This window comes from Atta colombica, unplaced genomic scaffold (genome assembly GCF_001594045.1).
Source record: "Atta colombica isolate Treedump-2 unplaced genomic scaffold, Acol1.0 scaffold45, whole genome shotgun sequence".
Taxonomy (NCBI): domain Eukaryota; kingdom Metazoa; phylum Arthropoda; class Insecta; order Hymenoptera; family Formicidae; genus Atta; species Atta colombica.
The window spans coordinates 594,160-608,438 of record NW_017259534.1 but is presented as its reverse complement, the minus strand read 5'-3'; the positions used below and the strand labels follow the sequence as shown (position 1 = coordinate 608,438).

The following is a 14,279-nucleotide window of genomic DNA, read 5'->3' as shown; positions in this document are numbered from 1 at the left end:
TATATATAAATTTATAGAACATGATTTAAAATATGTGAAGATTCATTGACGAACTTTGCCAAAATAAAAATGCAAATTTTTAGACATAAATTATTACGACTTATAATTGCTAATCGTTATTCGAATAACGATTAGCAATTATAAATCATAATCATAGGCGTATTCCGATATACACTGCTTGCGAAATGCAATACTGAAAATCTATACGTGAATAGATTTTCAGTACTGGCAGTGTATATCGGAATACAACCAAGATAAGATTTGTTAAAATGACTATATTCACGGCTCGATTTATAACATCGATGTTATGAAACTGGTCAATTATAACTATTCTTCTGAAGAATGTAATGACTGTGATTGATCAGTTTTTCTGACTTTACATTGTTTACTTTGTTTACACGGATTGATTTACGCCGAAGTTATAACATCGATGATACATACGTCTACACACACACACACACTCTCTCTCTCTCTCTCTCTCTCTCTCTCTCTCTCTCTCTCTCTCTCTCTAAGACAATATAGATAGCACGAGTAATAAAAGAGTGTTACAACAAAATAAAATAAAAAAATTTTTTAAATACAAACCTTCATTTTCAGAACATTTTGAAATTTAATAGCATATTTGTGCTTCTTGTACATTCTTCAACGATTTCGTGTTTTCAAATTTATCTCGATTTATCTCGATAACAAATATTAATACATAATGTACGTTCCATAACAAAATAATGTAAATTTTTGTAAACTCTTTTGCTGACTGTATCCCACACATATTTTATATGTATAATATACTTTATATATATAAATACAAGAAAACAGTGACTATTTATAATTTTATGTTATGTACAAAACTTATCTTTCTCATCGCACTTGCTGTAATAAACATTTCGCTTCTTCGTACAAAGCAGTATTTGGCTTCAATGTTTCCCAATCATAGTCCACATCTTCATCGTAACTTGTATTATTATTTCTACAAAATTTTATTCTATTAATTAATATTACGTTGTTAAAGTTTATAATATAACTAACTGATATTTATATATCGTGGTTTAAAGCAAATTTTATTCTTAAATATAAGAATAATATAAAACCTTACCTATACAAAGTATCATCTACAGCATGCATTGCACCATTACCTAAATCTTGAAATAACCGATTTCGTGCAAGTCCTGTATGCATTAGCGCAATATCATTCAGCAAAAATTCTTTATGATCTATAAAAAAAAAGATATAAAAATTATTTATTTGCACAAAGATCCTGATTTCTGATTTTAACAAAACTATTGAAACTCACCATTCTTCTCATACTTTTTTACCAACTTTTTCATGAAATCTTCGCCCGCATATTTCTTAGATATACCGATTCTATAGTAAATAGCTTTACACTGCCATCGATTCTCCGCAGAGTCTTGATTGGACGGAACAATTCTCCTCGCTTGCGTTTCCTTCACAAGAGATTCCCAATCAACTCCTAAGGCATCACCTAATCCTTTTCCGCTCGTTTTGATGTCCTCCTCCAATTCACCATCAGAAATTTCTTCAAAGTCCATAGTTTCCATATTATCGTCTTCCATATTCCTAATACAATAAAGAGAATCAGATATAAAATTTGATGTTTTAGATATAAAAAATTAGAGTTTTCACAGAAATATAAATAAAGCAATCTGAAGCAAAAGAAATTAATTTTTTAAAAGATCGCATATTTTTCATTACAAATTACGAACTTAATATCAAATAATTTCTTTAACAAAAACGTTTTATCTCTTATAATTAATATTTTATAATCTATATATCTTACTTCAATGACGCTGTATCGATATTATCCTTAGATTTTGAACTGAAAATAGTTTCTTCTGCAGGTTCTTTCGGAGATTGAGCTGGCTCTTGTACTGTTGACTGTACATCACGGTGAGCAGCATCTAATGCTTTCTTATTTGTCCGTGTTTTATTAGTTTCCATATCCTGTTGAAAAATTATATATAAAAGTATGAGCATGACATTTTGAAATAAAAAAAAATATATAGAATATGTACTGTAGTATCTTCTTCCATGTTCAATATATCATCAGGATCATCGCTAATATCACTCAAATCACTCTCAGTATGAAGAGTCTGTAAAGACTCATCGGCAACGGACCGCTTTGATTCCACTGCGACAGGTTCCTTAATTTCAGGTTTATCCTTTTGCTGATTCTTCTTTTGGAAGTTATCCGTGGACTTTTCTCTAGTAGTTGTGCATAATCTACCTTCAGCAAGTTCCATCAACTTCTTGTTGATAGGTTCTTCTTTCATGCTGCCATAAATAGCAGCTTGCTTAGCAGAAGGATGAATCACTGGCTCTTCTCTTGTTTCTGGCGCATTATACGATCGTCTTTTGCTATAAGAATTATTTTCATTTAACATTCTTTAACTAATATAATACAGACATATACTATAATTTTCATTTTAATCATGTAAGACGGTAAGATTTTATGTTTACTTATGTTGCGTAGATTCTCCGTGCTCCAAGTCCTTCGTACGCTCGTTTCTGTAATGTGATCGCACGTGAACGTTCTGATTATCCCATTTTCGTGAATCATTAGGCTTCCAGTCGCTTATAGTATTATCATATCTGGAATTCCACTCGTCGTCATGTATTTCTGAACGAGGAAGACTATCTCTGCTTTCCCATAATGGTCTACTACGCCATTCCCTTTCTTCCCATTCTACTGTCTGATAACTACGATCTCGACCATGTTCTACATCACGGTGATGTCCCTCCCAATTATCATTAGAAACAGTTTCATCTCTAAAACAGAAAATATAATATACATAAATAATAAATAATAAAAAAAAATGAAACTTTAGTAACAATTTGAAAAAAAAAAATTCCAAAAAGAAAAAGTTTTTAATTATAAGATATGATTTTACAACATACAAAATCTTTGTTTTAGTTCTGATAAAAAAGTTATCTGTTAAGATAGAAACAATACACTATCTTAATAAAAGAATAAGAAAATGTAATTCAATATTATCTCGAACTTTCAAAGAACAAAAGAATAATATTTCTTCAGTTCATATTAATATATTAATTATTACCTGATATTGGCTCCACCACTTCTCAACTTATCGCCAGGATACAGAGGATGTCGATGATGATGATGATGATGACGATGATCATCGAAGGATGATCGCTCTGTAGTTTGGATCACATATCTTGCCTCTCTGGATCTCTCGTCACGAGCAACGCGTCTCTCTTCAAAAGGACTGTCAAACCTTCTACCTTCGATAGTCTTTCTCCTGTCATCCTCATGGATGTGAGCATGATCCCGATATTCAACGTGTGGAGCTGATTCTTCCTGCTCGTCCCAGTGCTCCGGCAATCTGCCGTAGTTCCTACCAAAATTCCTGTCCACTTCCATGGTGCGTCGCGGACTGTTTGCATCTCGACGATCCACTATTCGGTTAATTTTACTCGGAATGCGACTCGATTCTATTCGTGCCTGACCCTTCCTGCTGCTGTGCTCTGACGTGTGACCCCGTTCATATCTCACGCCAAACCTTCTGTGCCTGTCCCTGTCGTAGTGATTGTCCACCATGTCTATAAGATGCTCGCGAGATGATAGAGCAGGTGTCACAGCCACTACTGATGAGGAAGATGAAGTCGAAGGTACGGGTGGTAATGTCGCTGTTGATTGAACGCTCGATGACGGCGCGACATGCCCACTTTTGTCATGTAAGGATGCACGATCTAAAGACGTTTCTCGAAAACGATCCATACGATCCCGGGGTGAATTGACTGTCGACTTGCTGCGACTTGATGATACATCCTTTTCGACAACGGTATTTCTTTCGTATCTTCCATCCAGTCGTGACTGAGTGGAGCTCCGTTCACGCTCGGCGAGAGCTTTCGTTTCAGATCGTTCCCGTTCGCGTTCGCTTCTGTTTCGCTCACGAGTCCCGCCGCTCTTCTCAAATGACACATCCTTACCTAAAGGTCGTTCCTTGATTCTACTATTGTAACGTGAACTCTTATCCGCCGATAGGTTCAATGCCGCGGGTGAAATTACCGTAGACACATCTCTTTCGCGTGGTTTCATAGACTTCTCTCTTTCTCGGTCCCGATCTCGTTCTCGTATTTCACGATCTCTTTCTCGCTCACGATCACGTTCTCGTTCTCGTTCACGATCTCTATCTCTCTCTCTGTCACGTTCTCGTTCTCTTTCTCGATCCCTATCCCGATCGCGATCACGCTCGCGCTGTCTTTCATTCCGACAACGTTCCTGAGATTCATCCTTATCCTTATCGCGCTGAGGTTCTTGGCGCTGATCACGAGTCAGTCTCGAAGGGCGTTCGTCTCTCATCTCCTTTTCACGCTGACGCTCACGGCTTTTCTGTCGCGACTTATCACCGCTGTAGGTCTTATCATCAAAGTTGTCCTTATTTGTGTTGTTTCTTCGATAGTTGTCGTCTTGATTCGAAGTTATTATTTGTTTTGTTTTACCGGAAGACGGCTGCTCGTTTTTTCTCGCATCATCTCGTTCTTTGCTTTTATCTCTTTTGTGCGAATCGCGATCTTTCTTCTCTGCATCTCTCACGCGATTCGACGAGTTGCTTTGCTTTTCCGCATTCTTCGCTGGGGTAAGATCGCGTCTCCTCGATGGCGTTCGACTACGTTGTACTTTTGATGACGCATTCTCTTTAACGTGCTGGTACTTAGATGATCGTTCTGATGACGACGGCGGCGGCGGCGGCGGTGTACGTGAACGCACATCCTTCTCCTTGCACTTGGACCTCAACCGATCGTCTGATTTAGTTTTTTCATCAATAGCTCGGTTCTTTTCTTTCTCCTGTTGTTCTTTGATTTTATCGAATGATTTGCATTTGACAGCGTCCTTGGACAGACACTCATCCATATCACGCATCTTCTTGTAATGCCTGCCATCCTCCTTGTCCACTTCTCGATTATTCTTTACCGTTTTCGGCGAATCGCTCCTGTTTCTTTCCCGAATTTTGCTGGATGATGCGTGATGTGCCACAGAAACTTGCGAGCCCAACGTTGCAACTACTGCAGATGTGACTCCACTCGTAGATCCCTGCTGTATCGCAGGTGATCTAGCGTGCAATGAGCTGATATGCTTCCTGGTTACAGACGACGAACCATACTTCTTGACTGGTCTCGTAGTAAGATCTTTTTTTGTGGAATTGTCAAGTTTGCGTTTCTTCTTATTGACGGCTTTGTCATTTCTTGTTCCTAGTCTCTTGAGTTTCAATCTATAAAACCCATAATAGCAAGTATTTATATAGAACTCCTCAGCATGAAAATATAATGTACATAATAAAATATATGTAATAATAGATTATTTATTGAATATAAAACTACAAGTAATTTGTTTGCTTACAAATACTTGCAATTATATATTCATACATTATAAAGTACAAAGAATACTAATAGCATTTTCGACTCAAACGGGTTTGCACCGATTTAAATTGAATAACGTTCTACTAGTTGACATTATATGTTCTACCAATAGGAAAGCACAACATCATTAATCCAATCCAGATTGGTGCAAACTCACTCGGACCAAATACGCTATAAATGAGTATTTACTTTTTCTTTCTTTCTTTGTCCTCACTATAATCGGCAGAAATACTATGATGTCTCTTAGTCTTGATCTTTTTGATTTTCTTATGCGAGTCCGATGTGGATGTAGAAGAGGAGTCTTCACTACTAGAGCTGCTGCTACTGCTAGACGTGCTGGATGTATGCGAACTAGAGGAGGAGCTCATCGCTTTTTTCTTCTGCCTTACTTTATCCTTGCCATGTACTTCTTTGTCCTTCTTCATTTGTAATTTCAATTCCCGTTGTATCAATTGCCGCCGTCTCTCCAATACTTTCTCGTCCTCGTATTCGAGATCTGTCTGATTCCACTCTTCTATGTTTAAATCTGGACTATGCGACGCCTTTTTCACGATCTTCGATGTGAGCCGTTTGAAGGGATCCTCTGCAATGAGCTGTAATATCGAGAGAATCAAAGAAAAAATTTTGATTTTTTAGTTTATAATTTATAGTCATCTGCCAATTTTTACTCTTATCAATTATAATGCTAAAAACGTTATGTATATGCATATCAAATAAAATTGTTATTAAATAGAAAAATATGACATGAACTTACCCCAGATGTACCTGCGATCGCATTATCTTTCTTAGCACGCTTGGATGGGCTTATCAATGTGTGTGTGTTTGCGTATCTAATTAAGAAATAAGAGAAATGAGAAATTGCATTAGACCAATAAGCAATATAATGTTCTAGTAAAGAATAAAAAAATTAAATCAGAAATCAGATCTTTATGAGAAACTAGTCTTCGGTTATATTGTATTACGCAAAATAAATAAGATTATTAAATCAAAAAATAGCTGTTCGAAATATTGGAGAAAATATAAAATATCATAGAGCTATCATAGAGCTCATTTTAATCATAATTCTAGTTAACAATAAATAAAGTAAAATAATTAGCTGTTGCAAAAATTTTTCTACTATTGTCTTTATATCATAAAGAGAAATTTTTTTTTTTATGTGAAACTGCAAGTGTAAATTTTTGCAATAATCAATCAGTCGACTACTACTACGTACTTCAGCAAAGGATCATGACAAATGAAATCGGCACTCACTTGCAACTCTTTCCGTAGGAACAACTACCATTGAGGGCCCAATTTCTGCAATAATCCGATGTATTTTGAGCGGCGGCGGCGGCGGCGGCGATCGCTGGTTTGGTGCCCAACCTCTCAAACACACTCGGCCGTCGTGAAGAGTCTGTATTACATTTCGTAGGGTCAGCCGTTATTTTCCTTATGTTTGGTTTTGACATATTATCACCATAAAGCACTTGTATTTTCACAATGGAAGCGCATAACTGCGAGCATGCAGGCGTTTACGTGCCGTGCAAAACCGTCATTGATCGTCATGCGACAATATGACTTGGCGATCTGATCTCGGCTCTCGGCTTGTCTCGTCTCGCCGTCTCCGGTCCGGTCTCGGCTCTCGGCCGTTGGCGCGTAATACAGGCCAATACGTGCGAGAAGGAGAACAAGCATATCTATGCTGTGGCTGCTTGGAATATCCCCTTCCTCCAATTATATTTCAGCTTGTATTTGACATCCGACTGTCGGTAACTAGCAAATCGGAGCAAATCGGAGTCAATCGAAATTGGAGTATTGGCCGAAACTCCATGAAATCTAGCTTTACTATTAAAAAAAATTAGGATTATTTTATCGTCGCTTTGTTTAGCTTTTTAGAAAATATATTTTTAGAAAAAATCTATTCATTTTATTCTGTACATTTAATATAATGTCTATTCATTCAGAATAAATATAATTAGTTTTTCAATAAATAATTTTTGAATTCATAATTGATATTTTTGCTTGATATTGATATATCTAACTGGTAGACATCTAATTAAATCAAATCTCATATGTTGGTTGTTTTTCTTATAATATAGATTAATTATTATAGATGTTCGATTTTCTTATAATGGATGTTCATATGGTTCAATTTATTTATTCTGGAATATCAAGTTTTGATATTTTTTCAGGTGACATAGTCAAACTAAGGATCATACATGCATATATATTTAATAGTAATAAATCATAAAATTAATATCATATTAAATATATGAATTACTCAAGTCAAATTTTGATAATTGCATGAATTCACAAGACTGTTAAACTCTAGAAAGTTTTTTCCATAAATTTTTTATTACAACTTTACTGTAACTTTATCTGCAAAGGCATCTAGGATATTCGAATGTTTCAAAAGAATTCATCATCCATATTTTTTTATCAATTTTGCCTTAAAAATATGTATCTACATTTAATACACAATTATAAAATGCTTTACGCATTTATATATCGCAACGAAAAATGTAAAAATATTGCATGAATGTTCCACGTTTTATGGATGAATATCGCGTTACATGCCAATTGTTTTCGTCTCAATTTTGATCAATTTGCAAAGATTGACAAAGCGCGCGCGTGACATCCATCGATATTATATGTTCGAATCAGAAAACATGCGGAAATCGGATGACTTAACGAGTCGAATCATACCAATTAAATGAGAATGACCAATCGGACGCGTCCGATGACTAATGACCATGGAATAATGCCATATTGTCTCTTTCATAGAATCTCGTTATTTACATAAATATTCGTATATATATTTATGTGTGAGTGTGTATGTATGTGTATGTGTGTGTGTGTGTGTGTGTGTGTGTGTGTATATATATATATATATTTCTTTTAATTAAATTTAGTTAATATATCTCAAACTCTTCTTTCCTTCCACCCATTTTGTGTATTAAATTTTATTAATTTTGCATTGATCGCACGTATAATTTTGCATTAAGAAAAACATTGTAAACATATATATATTACCCTTAAAATAATTCTAATGAAAAATCCGCTTGCCGTTCGCATGTGTTTTTTTATTAGAATAAAAATAATTCAATCATCATTACATATTCTGATCAGTTTATCTTCGGGTCGTTTGCCATAACTCGATTAGCACGATTAAGTCAGGAATGCATTCGCACGCTAATTGCAATTTTATATCTTACATTGACCCACGCGATAACAAGGATTGTGCGCATTTATCCTCACTTCTCGATGAATATAGATTATATGGATCGCGATTGGAGGCAACGAATGCGCGAGCGAACGAACGAACACAAGCACATTATCGTAAAATTGGGATCGTTGTCGAAAAACAATAAAGTGGCGTTTTTCGCAAACGAGCGTATTGCACACCATGAAAGAAGAAAGAAATATTCTTATTACACGCAACATTTCCCGCACACTTGTAATTATGGTGATATCATCGGAGTGACGTCTCGTGCTACACTGATATTACACATATTAATTTTTGCCAACGTTACATACACAGCGAATGAAACCTACGGTAGTACCCCGCATAACAATAAATTAGATTGCATAACGATTTGATAAGGATTATACAACATCTGTATTTATATATGTATGTAAGCATATGACTATATATCCACATGGGCTTTTTTCTTTCGCAACATGATCTTCAGCGCAACTTTACATACAAAAATCGATTAAAAAAATATTAGTATGAATATATAATATGAATTAACATCTTGCATATTTAAAATATATGTATGTGTATATTAGTGATTAGCAAAATATAATTATAATTCTAATCGCGGCGTAAAATCGCTCTAAACAATCGTTCAAGAGATTGTTTAAAAGAGATGTAGACGCTACAGAAGAGATGCATCGCTATATGCTTCGCTATATCCACCCTCTCTTCTCTAAAATTCTAAAGCAATGATATTCCACCTCGCGCCACGATTACAATCTTTCCACATACATTATTATTTTATCTTTATATAATCCAAATATATATGTACGTAGGTATAGCGTTTCGTTCTGAGGTAGATCGAGTCAGCAAACAGCAAACAACTATATAATTCAAAGCTCATTTCTAAGTGCATCTAAATGCACATTCTAAATCTTTTACTATTATGATTAAAACTTGTCTGAACGTTAAAAAAAATCATCAATGTCAATTCTTAGTATTGTTGCATCAGCCGCCATCAATAATTCCGAAACCTTGATTAGTAATTACGTAAAAATGGAATTAATTAGACTTATTCGAAAAAAAATCGTTGACATCTTGAATATTTTTGAATCGGTATAATTAAATTTAACATATCAATTTTACCATACTAAGGCCAAAAGTTCTGCTGTGTGTTGTACACATTCACTGTAAGTTAAAGATTAAATTTAGAATCACACAACGTGTGCAACGTTGATTGATAATGGACATTGATGATATCATCTCTCTTTAATGTATTATAATTAAGTGACATTCGGCACTTTTTTCTTTGCACTTTCATCAGGATATATAACCGTTCTTTTTTTAATCAAATGATACCTTTGCAGCTAATTTGTCAAAAAAATTGTGTCCTTTGTTTGCATAAATACATTATTGAAACTATCGTACGTGATGCATGAAAAATGTTATATACAGATTGACCAATATATACAATAGGTGAAAACGCAGATACTTTTGTAAAAAAAATTAACGATTTGAAAGTCTAAAAGATAAACCAATACGTATATCAAGGTTTCGTTTCTTATTACATCAGTAAACATTTTCGGAAATAACGTATACAAGATATATGTTAATTATACGTTAACTAATAAGTTACTGTAAATCTGCTTTCCCAAGCATTTAACAGCAACTTTAAAGATAAAAAGCAATATTACCCTACATGTGTGTATAGACATAGCATATTTTTCTAAAGATATATACACGCGTAGACATCATATTTATAGGAAAATTATTAAAAATTATCGATGCCACCATCAGGAATACCGGCTCTAATATTCTCCAATACTTTGTTCACAAAATCTGTTGAATGATTTGCTATTCGCATTTCTGCAATCAGAAATTTGCATATGTATTAAAATAATAATAATTAATATGTGTATGCTTATTGTATGTTTTATCTGTATGTCATACTTATGACATTTTATCTAAGAAATTACATACACACACACACACACACATACACACACACACACACACACACACACACACAAATATAAATTAATATTACTCACTGGTAGCTAGCTTGCAACATTTTTCCATTTGTCGTGTAAGCTCTTCTTGAGTGTCAGGATTGGATTCAGCTAATTTAGCAGCAAGTGTATGTTTAGCTTGTGATATACCTTGTATAAGACGTCCTAATAAAAGAATTATTCGTTTTTCTCAATTTATTCAATATAATATGTTTCAATATATAGTATTTATTATTTCGATACTCAACTGTGTTCTGCTTCAAGTCCATGCAGCTTTATCTTATTTGCTTCATGTTGAGCCTTTTTCTTTAAACGGCATGCTCGTGAAGCTAATTTATTTTTTTCTTTACGCGTTTTTGGTCTTGCTGGAAAAGGTAATTCTGAAACAGGTGTCATATCATTTATAATGCGATTTAATTTATCTAGTTCTCGTCCGATGTTATGGAGCTTGCGAGGATTCGGTGTAAGATCATTTCCGTCGCCTTTTCGTGCCTTTCCACTATGTTTAATTCCTCTAAGAGCACAATGAGGACTAAATACTGGATCAGTTGCTTCATTCAAGACATGTGGATCTTCCAAACGCGCTCGTGCAATTAATCGCTGTCCTTTTGGTCCCTTAGCTTGAACATTATATTGCCAGAAAAATCTTTCTTTCTTACTATGTCTTTCCTTTCCCAATTCTGTAGTTCCTGTTCCTACTCTGTTATTACTTTGTTCCTCGCCGTCACTTCCACCTGTATCTGATAGATAAACGATGATTTATATAGCTACATTTTCATTTCTTTCTCTTTTAGTTTACAAGATATTTAATAAAAATATGAGATTAATTTAATCAATCGATTTTTATTTTGTACACAAAAATAATTTTTTATAAATTATATGACTATATTGTATACTATATATCTATATTTCTTAATAAATATATATACCATTATCACTGCTGTAGTCATCATAGTGATCACTATCATCATCACTATCTTCATAACCTTCATCGTGACTAAGAGGATCAATACATAGTGGATCTGGACTAAGAGCACCTCCAGTACTCAGACTACTCGTCGATCCTGCCTCTACCAAGCTACCAGTACTCAAGAGATGTTGCCGTGGTTCCCTGTGGGCCCAGATATGATCCAAATGTCCCATTGTCTGCGTTGGTGCAGACATAGACAATCTCGAAATTTTAGGTTTACCACCTATCGTAGAGCTATTATCGGCCTGATTAGATACTGGATTAAATGGATTTTCACCTCTTTTCATAAGTAGCTCGTGTAAAGTAGATGAGCCAATGGGCCGAGTTACAGGATGTGGTGAAGTCGATGAGCTTGCTGTTGAACTACCTGAATGAATTGTAATACATTATCATTTTTATCAACAAACAAATCGTAAAAATACAAATATAAGTCATCAAAAACACAATACTAACATTATTATCTAATTGTTTTTGCTGTTACATGTAAAAAAAATATTGTTGCTTAATGTTATTAAAGATTATTTACTATTAAATGTTATTAAAAGATTAAATATATTTGTTTTTTGACCATACCTGCAATGTTACTAGTGCCTGGACTAGGAAACGCAGTAGGACTAACAGCTTCAGCATTATCCACAATATTTGAACTTCTATTTAAATTAAAGCCACATGTATTTGTATATGTGGGACAACTACGGTGAGTTACTCCAGATTGAGGAAAACTACTAGGCGCAAATCCTATGCTACTACTAAACAGAGAGCCAGTTAACGGAGCAGCATATTCCATTTTTATCGGCTGTACTCTTCCTTCGGGTAATAACAAATCATCAAAATTTAAATCTTCCAGCAAGTCATTGGCATTCAATTCGGCCAGAGTGGGACCTTGAATAAGTTCAGCTGTGTCCACCTGAAATATGTCATCCTCATCCATCTTAAACGAGATGTCCATCTGATCTGGGTCCATTTTAAAAGGATATTCCATTTGCTCAGTTCTCATGTCCCATCCTGAGGATATCGCTAGAGGGGACGGTGAGAACTGATCATAAGTTCCTCGCGTGGTACCTCTGTGTCCTCCCGGTATCGGCACAGATGCCGACGCTGAATTCATCTCCTGGGCAGGTTCCTGCTTCACTATGTTATCCATTGTGCTAGATAGTGAAAAGTCGTTGTACTTGGAGTCATCCATCAGCCACAAATGCGTTGACGAAAAATCAACAGAGAACGTAGTTCTCGCGCGCGCTTCGAACACGCTATAATAATGTCAACAATTATACTTCTGGAAATTGTTTGTCTACGGAACACAAAAGTTTGCTGAATAAAACAAATCGTCCCAAACTCAATCTATTCGTCGTTCGACTTTGTATGTATCAGAGGCGAATATCGTGCAGTTGCAGGCGACGACAGTCGTTACGTATTATTACATGCGTTACAACGCGTCATTACAACGGCACAGCGACTGGACAATGTCTCAGCGCAGCGGAACGATAACGAAAGAGACAGAGGAAACGCGCGCTGCTTATCGCTCACTGAGCGAATTGCACCGTTTACAATTTTGATTGATTTTGACTCGTTCACGTCTGGTATCGCTCGATCGATTCACAGTGATTCGCAGCCTCGCGTGGCCTCGCGCATAGAAAGGCTCGGCCACGAGGGAACGGCTACTCTGTAGTCTCCTAATCCGCTTAAACGATACTTAAACGGGAGCTGACCTGTTCGGAGAGAGTGACAATGTGCACAGCACAGATTGAAAATCACATATTGGTCCACGCGCGCACACAGTTGACACAGTACGCACACATCGCGCGTCTCTTGTCAGTAGGCATTTTTCGTAGCTGACAGCATCTCGCGACGAGGCCAGAGTAGGTTTCACTTTTCTTCCCCCCCGAATCGTCGGAGTAGACCCGACTCGCGTGGCGCCCGCGACGGCGAACGGGTTTCACGGAAGCGAGAGGATCCTCGATCGCCGTCAAGCGAGCACGCTTATAATCGTGCAAATCTCGTGCTACGGGCTTTTTCTTGCACGTGAACGTCTTTGTGAACGACTTGCGGGAGAATCGCGCGAGAAATCGGTCGAAACGCGGAGATGTTACGACGTGTGTTGTTTGTTATTGTTTTGCCACGAGACTACGGGGTCTGAGTGATCGGTGATGTTTGCATAAATAGAGGAACGGGTCACATGACACATTTCGCGAACGAATGTCGACCAGTTTGCGGCGCTGACCAATCGTGCGCCGCAGTTTCCCTCTATCTGCAAAAACGCGCGCATCTTCTTGTGACTCGTTCTGCGACTTGACGCAGTATTGGCGCAGAATTGTCATTCTACTAACGTTATTTGTCGTGCGGAAAAAAGCGCGACGACGCTACCTCTCAAGGACGTCGATCATCGAAACTTCTGGACTGCGTTCGGAAACTCACCCGAATTATTCGAGTGCCTTATATAACGTTTTTTATTGGCAGAATTAGTGCGCACTCAGTGCACTTTAAAGCTATTGTACAAAAATCGACGTAAAGATATACGTTTAATAAAAATGTACTCATAGTCAGATTTTATATTTAAGGCTTTCTTAACTTTATCTTTAGATGCTCAATAGCCAAAATAATTCGTAGAGCATCTGAAGATAAATTTAAAAAAAACCTTAAATATAAGGCCTGATTATGAATACAATAGAAACGAATTAAATCGTGAAATATATTTTATTGTGCTATTTGATAAAATACACATTGG

The 14,279-nt window shown here is 36.1% G+C and overlaps 2 protein-coding genes across 2 annotated transcripts; both read right to left on the bottom strand.

Moving 5' to 3' along the window:
• Positions 1–374: 374 nt before the first annotated feature.
• Positions 375–7,087, bottom strand: LOC108691326 (zinc finger CCCH domain-containing protein 13-like). Its single transcript, XM_018199015.1, has 10 exons — positions 6,649–7,087; positions 6,152–6,227; positions 5,587–5,990; positions 3,075–5,249; positions 2,476–2,784; positions 2,031–2,373; positions 1,796–1,959; positions 1,292–1,575; positions 1,094–1,211; positions 375–967 (listed from the first exon to the last, which is right to left on the bottom strand). The coding sequence occupies exons 1-10, from the start codon at positions 6,843–6,845 to the stop codon at positions 859–861; spliced, it is 4,179 nt and encodes a 1,392-aa protein (XP_018054504.1). The 5' UTR covers positions 6,846–7,087; the 3' UTR covers positions 375–858.
• Positions 7,088–10,346: 3,259 nt separating this feature from the next.
• Positions 10,347–13,835, bottom strand: LOC108691293 (protein CREBRF homolog). Its single transcript, XM_018198965.1, has 5 exons — positions 12,128–13,835; positions 11,514–11,921; positions 10,833–11,324; positions 10,627–10,749; positions 10,347–10,441 (listed from the first exon to the last, which is right to left on the bottom strand). The coding sequence occupies exons 1-5, from the start codon at positions 12,738–12,740 to the stop codon at positions 10,347–10,349; spliced, it is 1,731 nt and encodes a 576-aa protein (XP_018054454.1). The 5' UTR covers positions 12,741–13,835.
• Between the last annotated feature and the right edge of the window lie 444 nt (positions 13,836–14,279).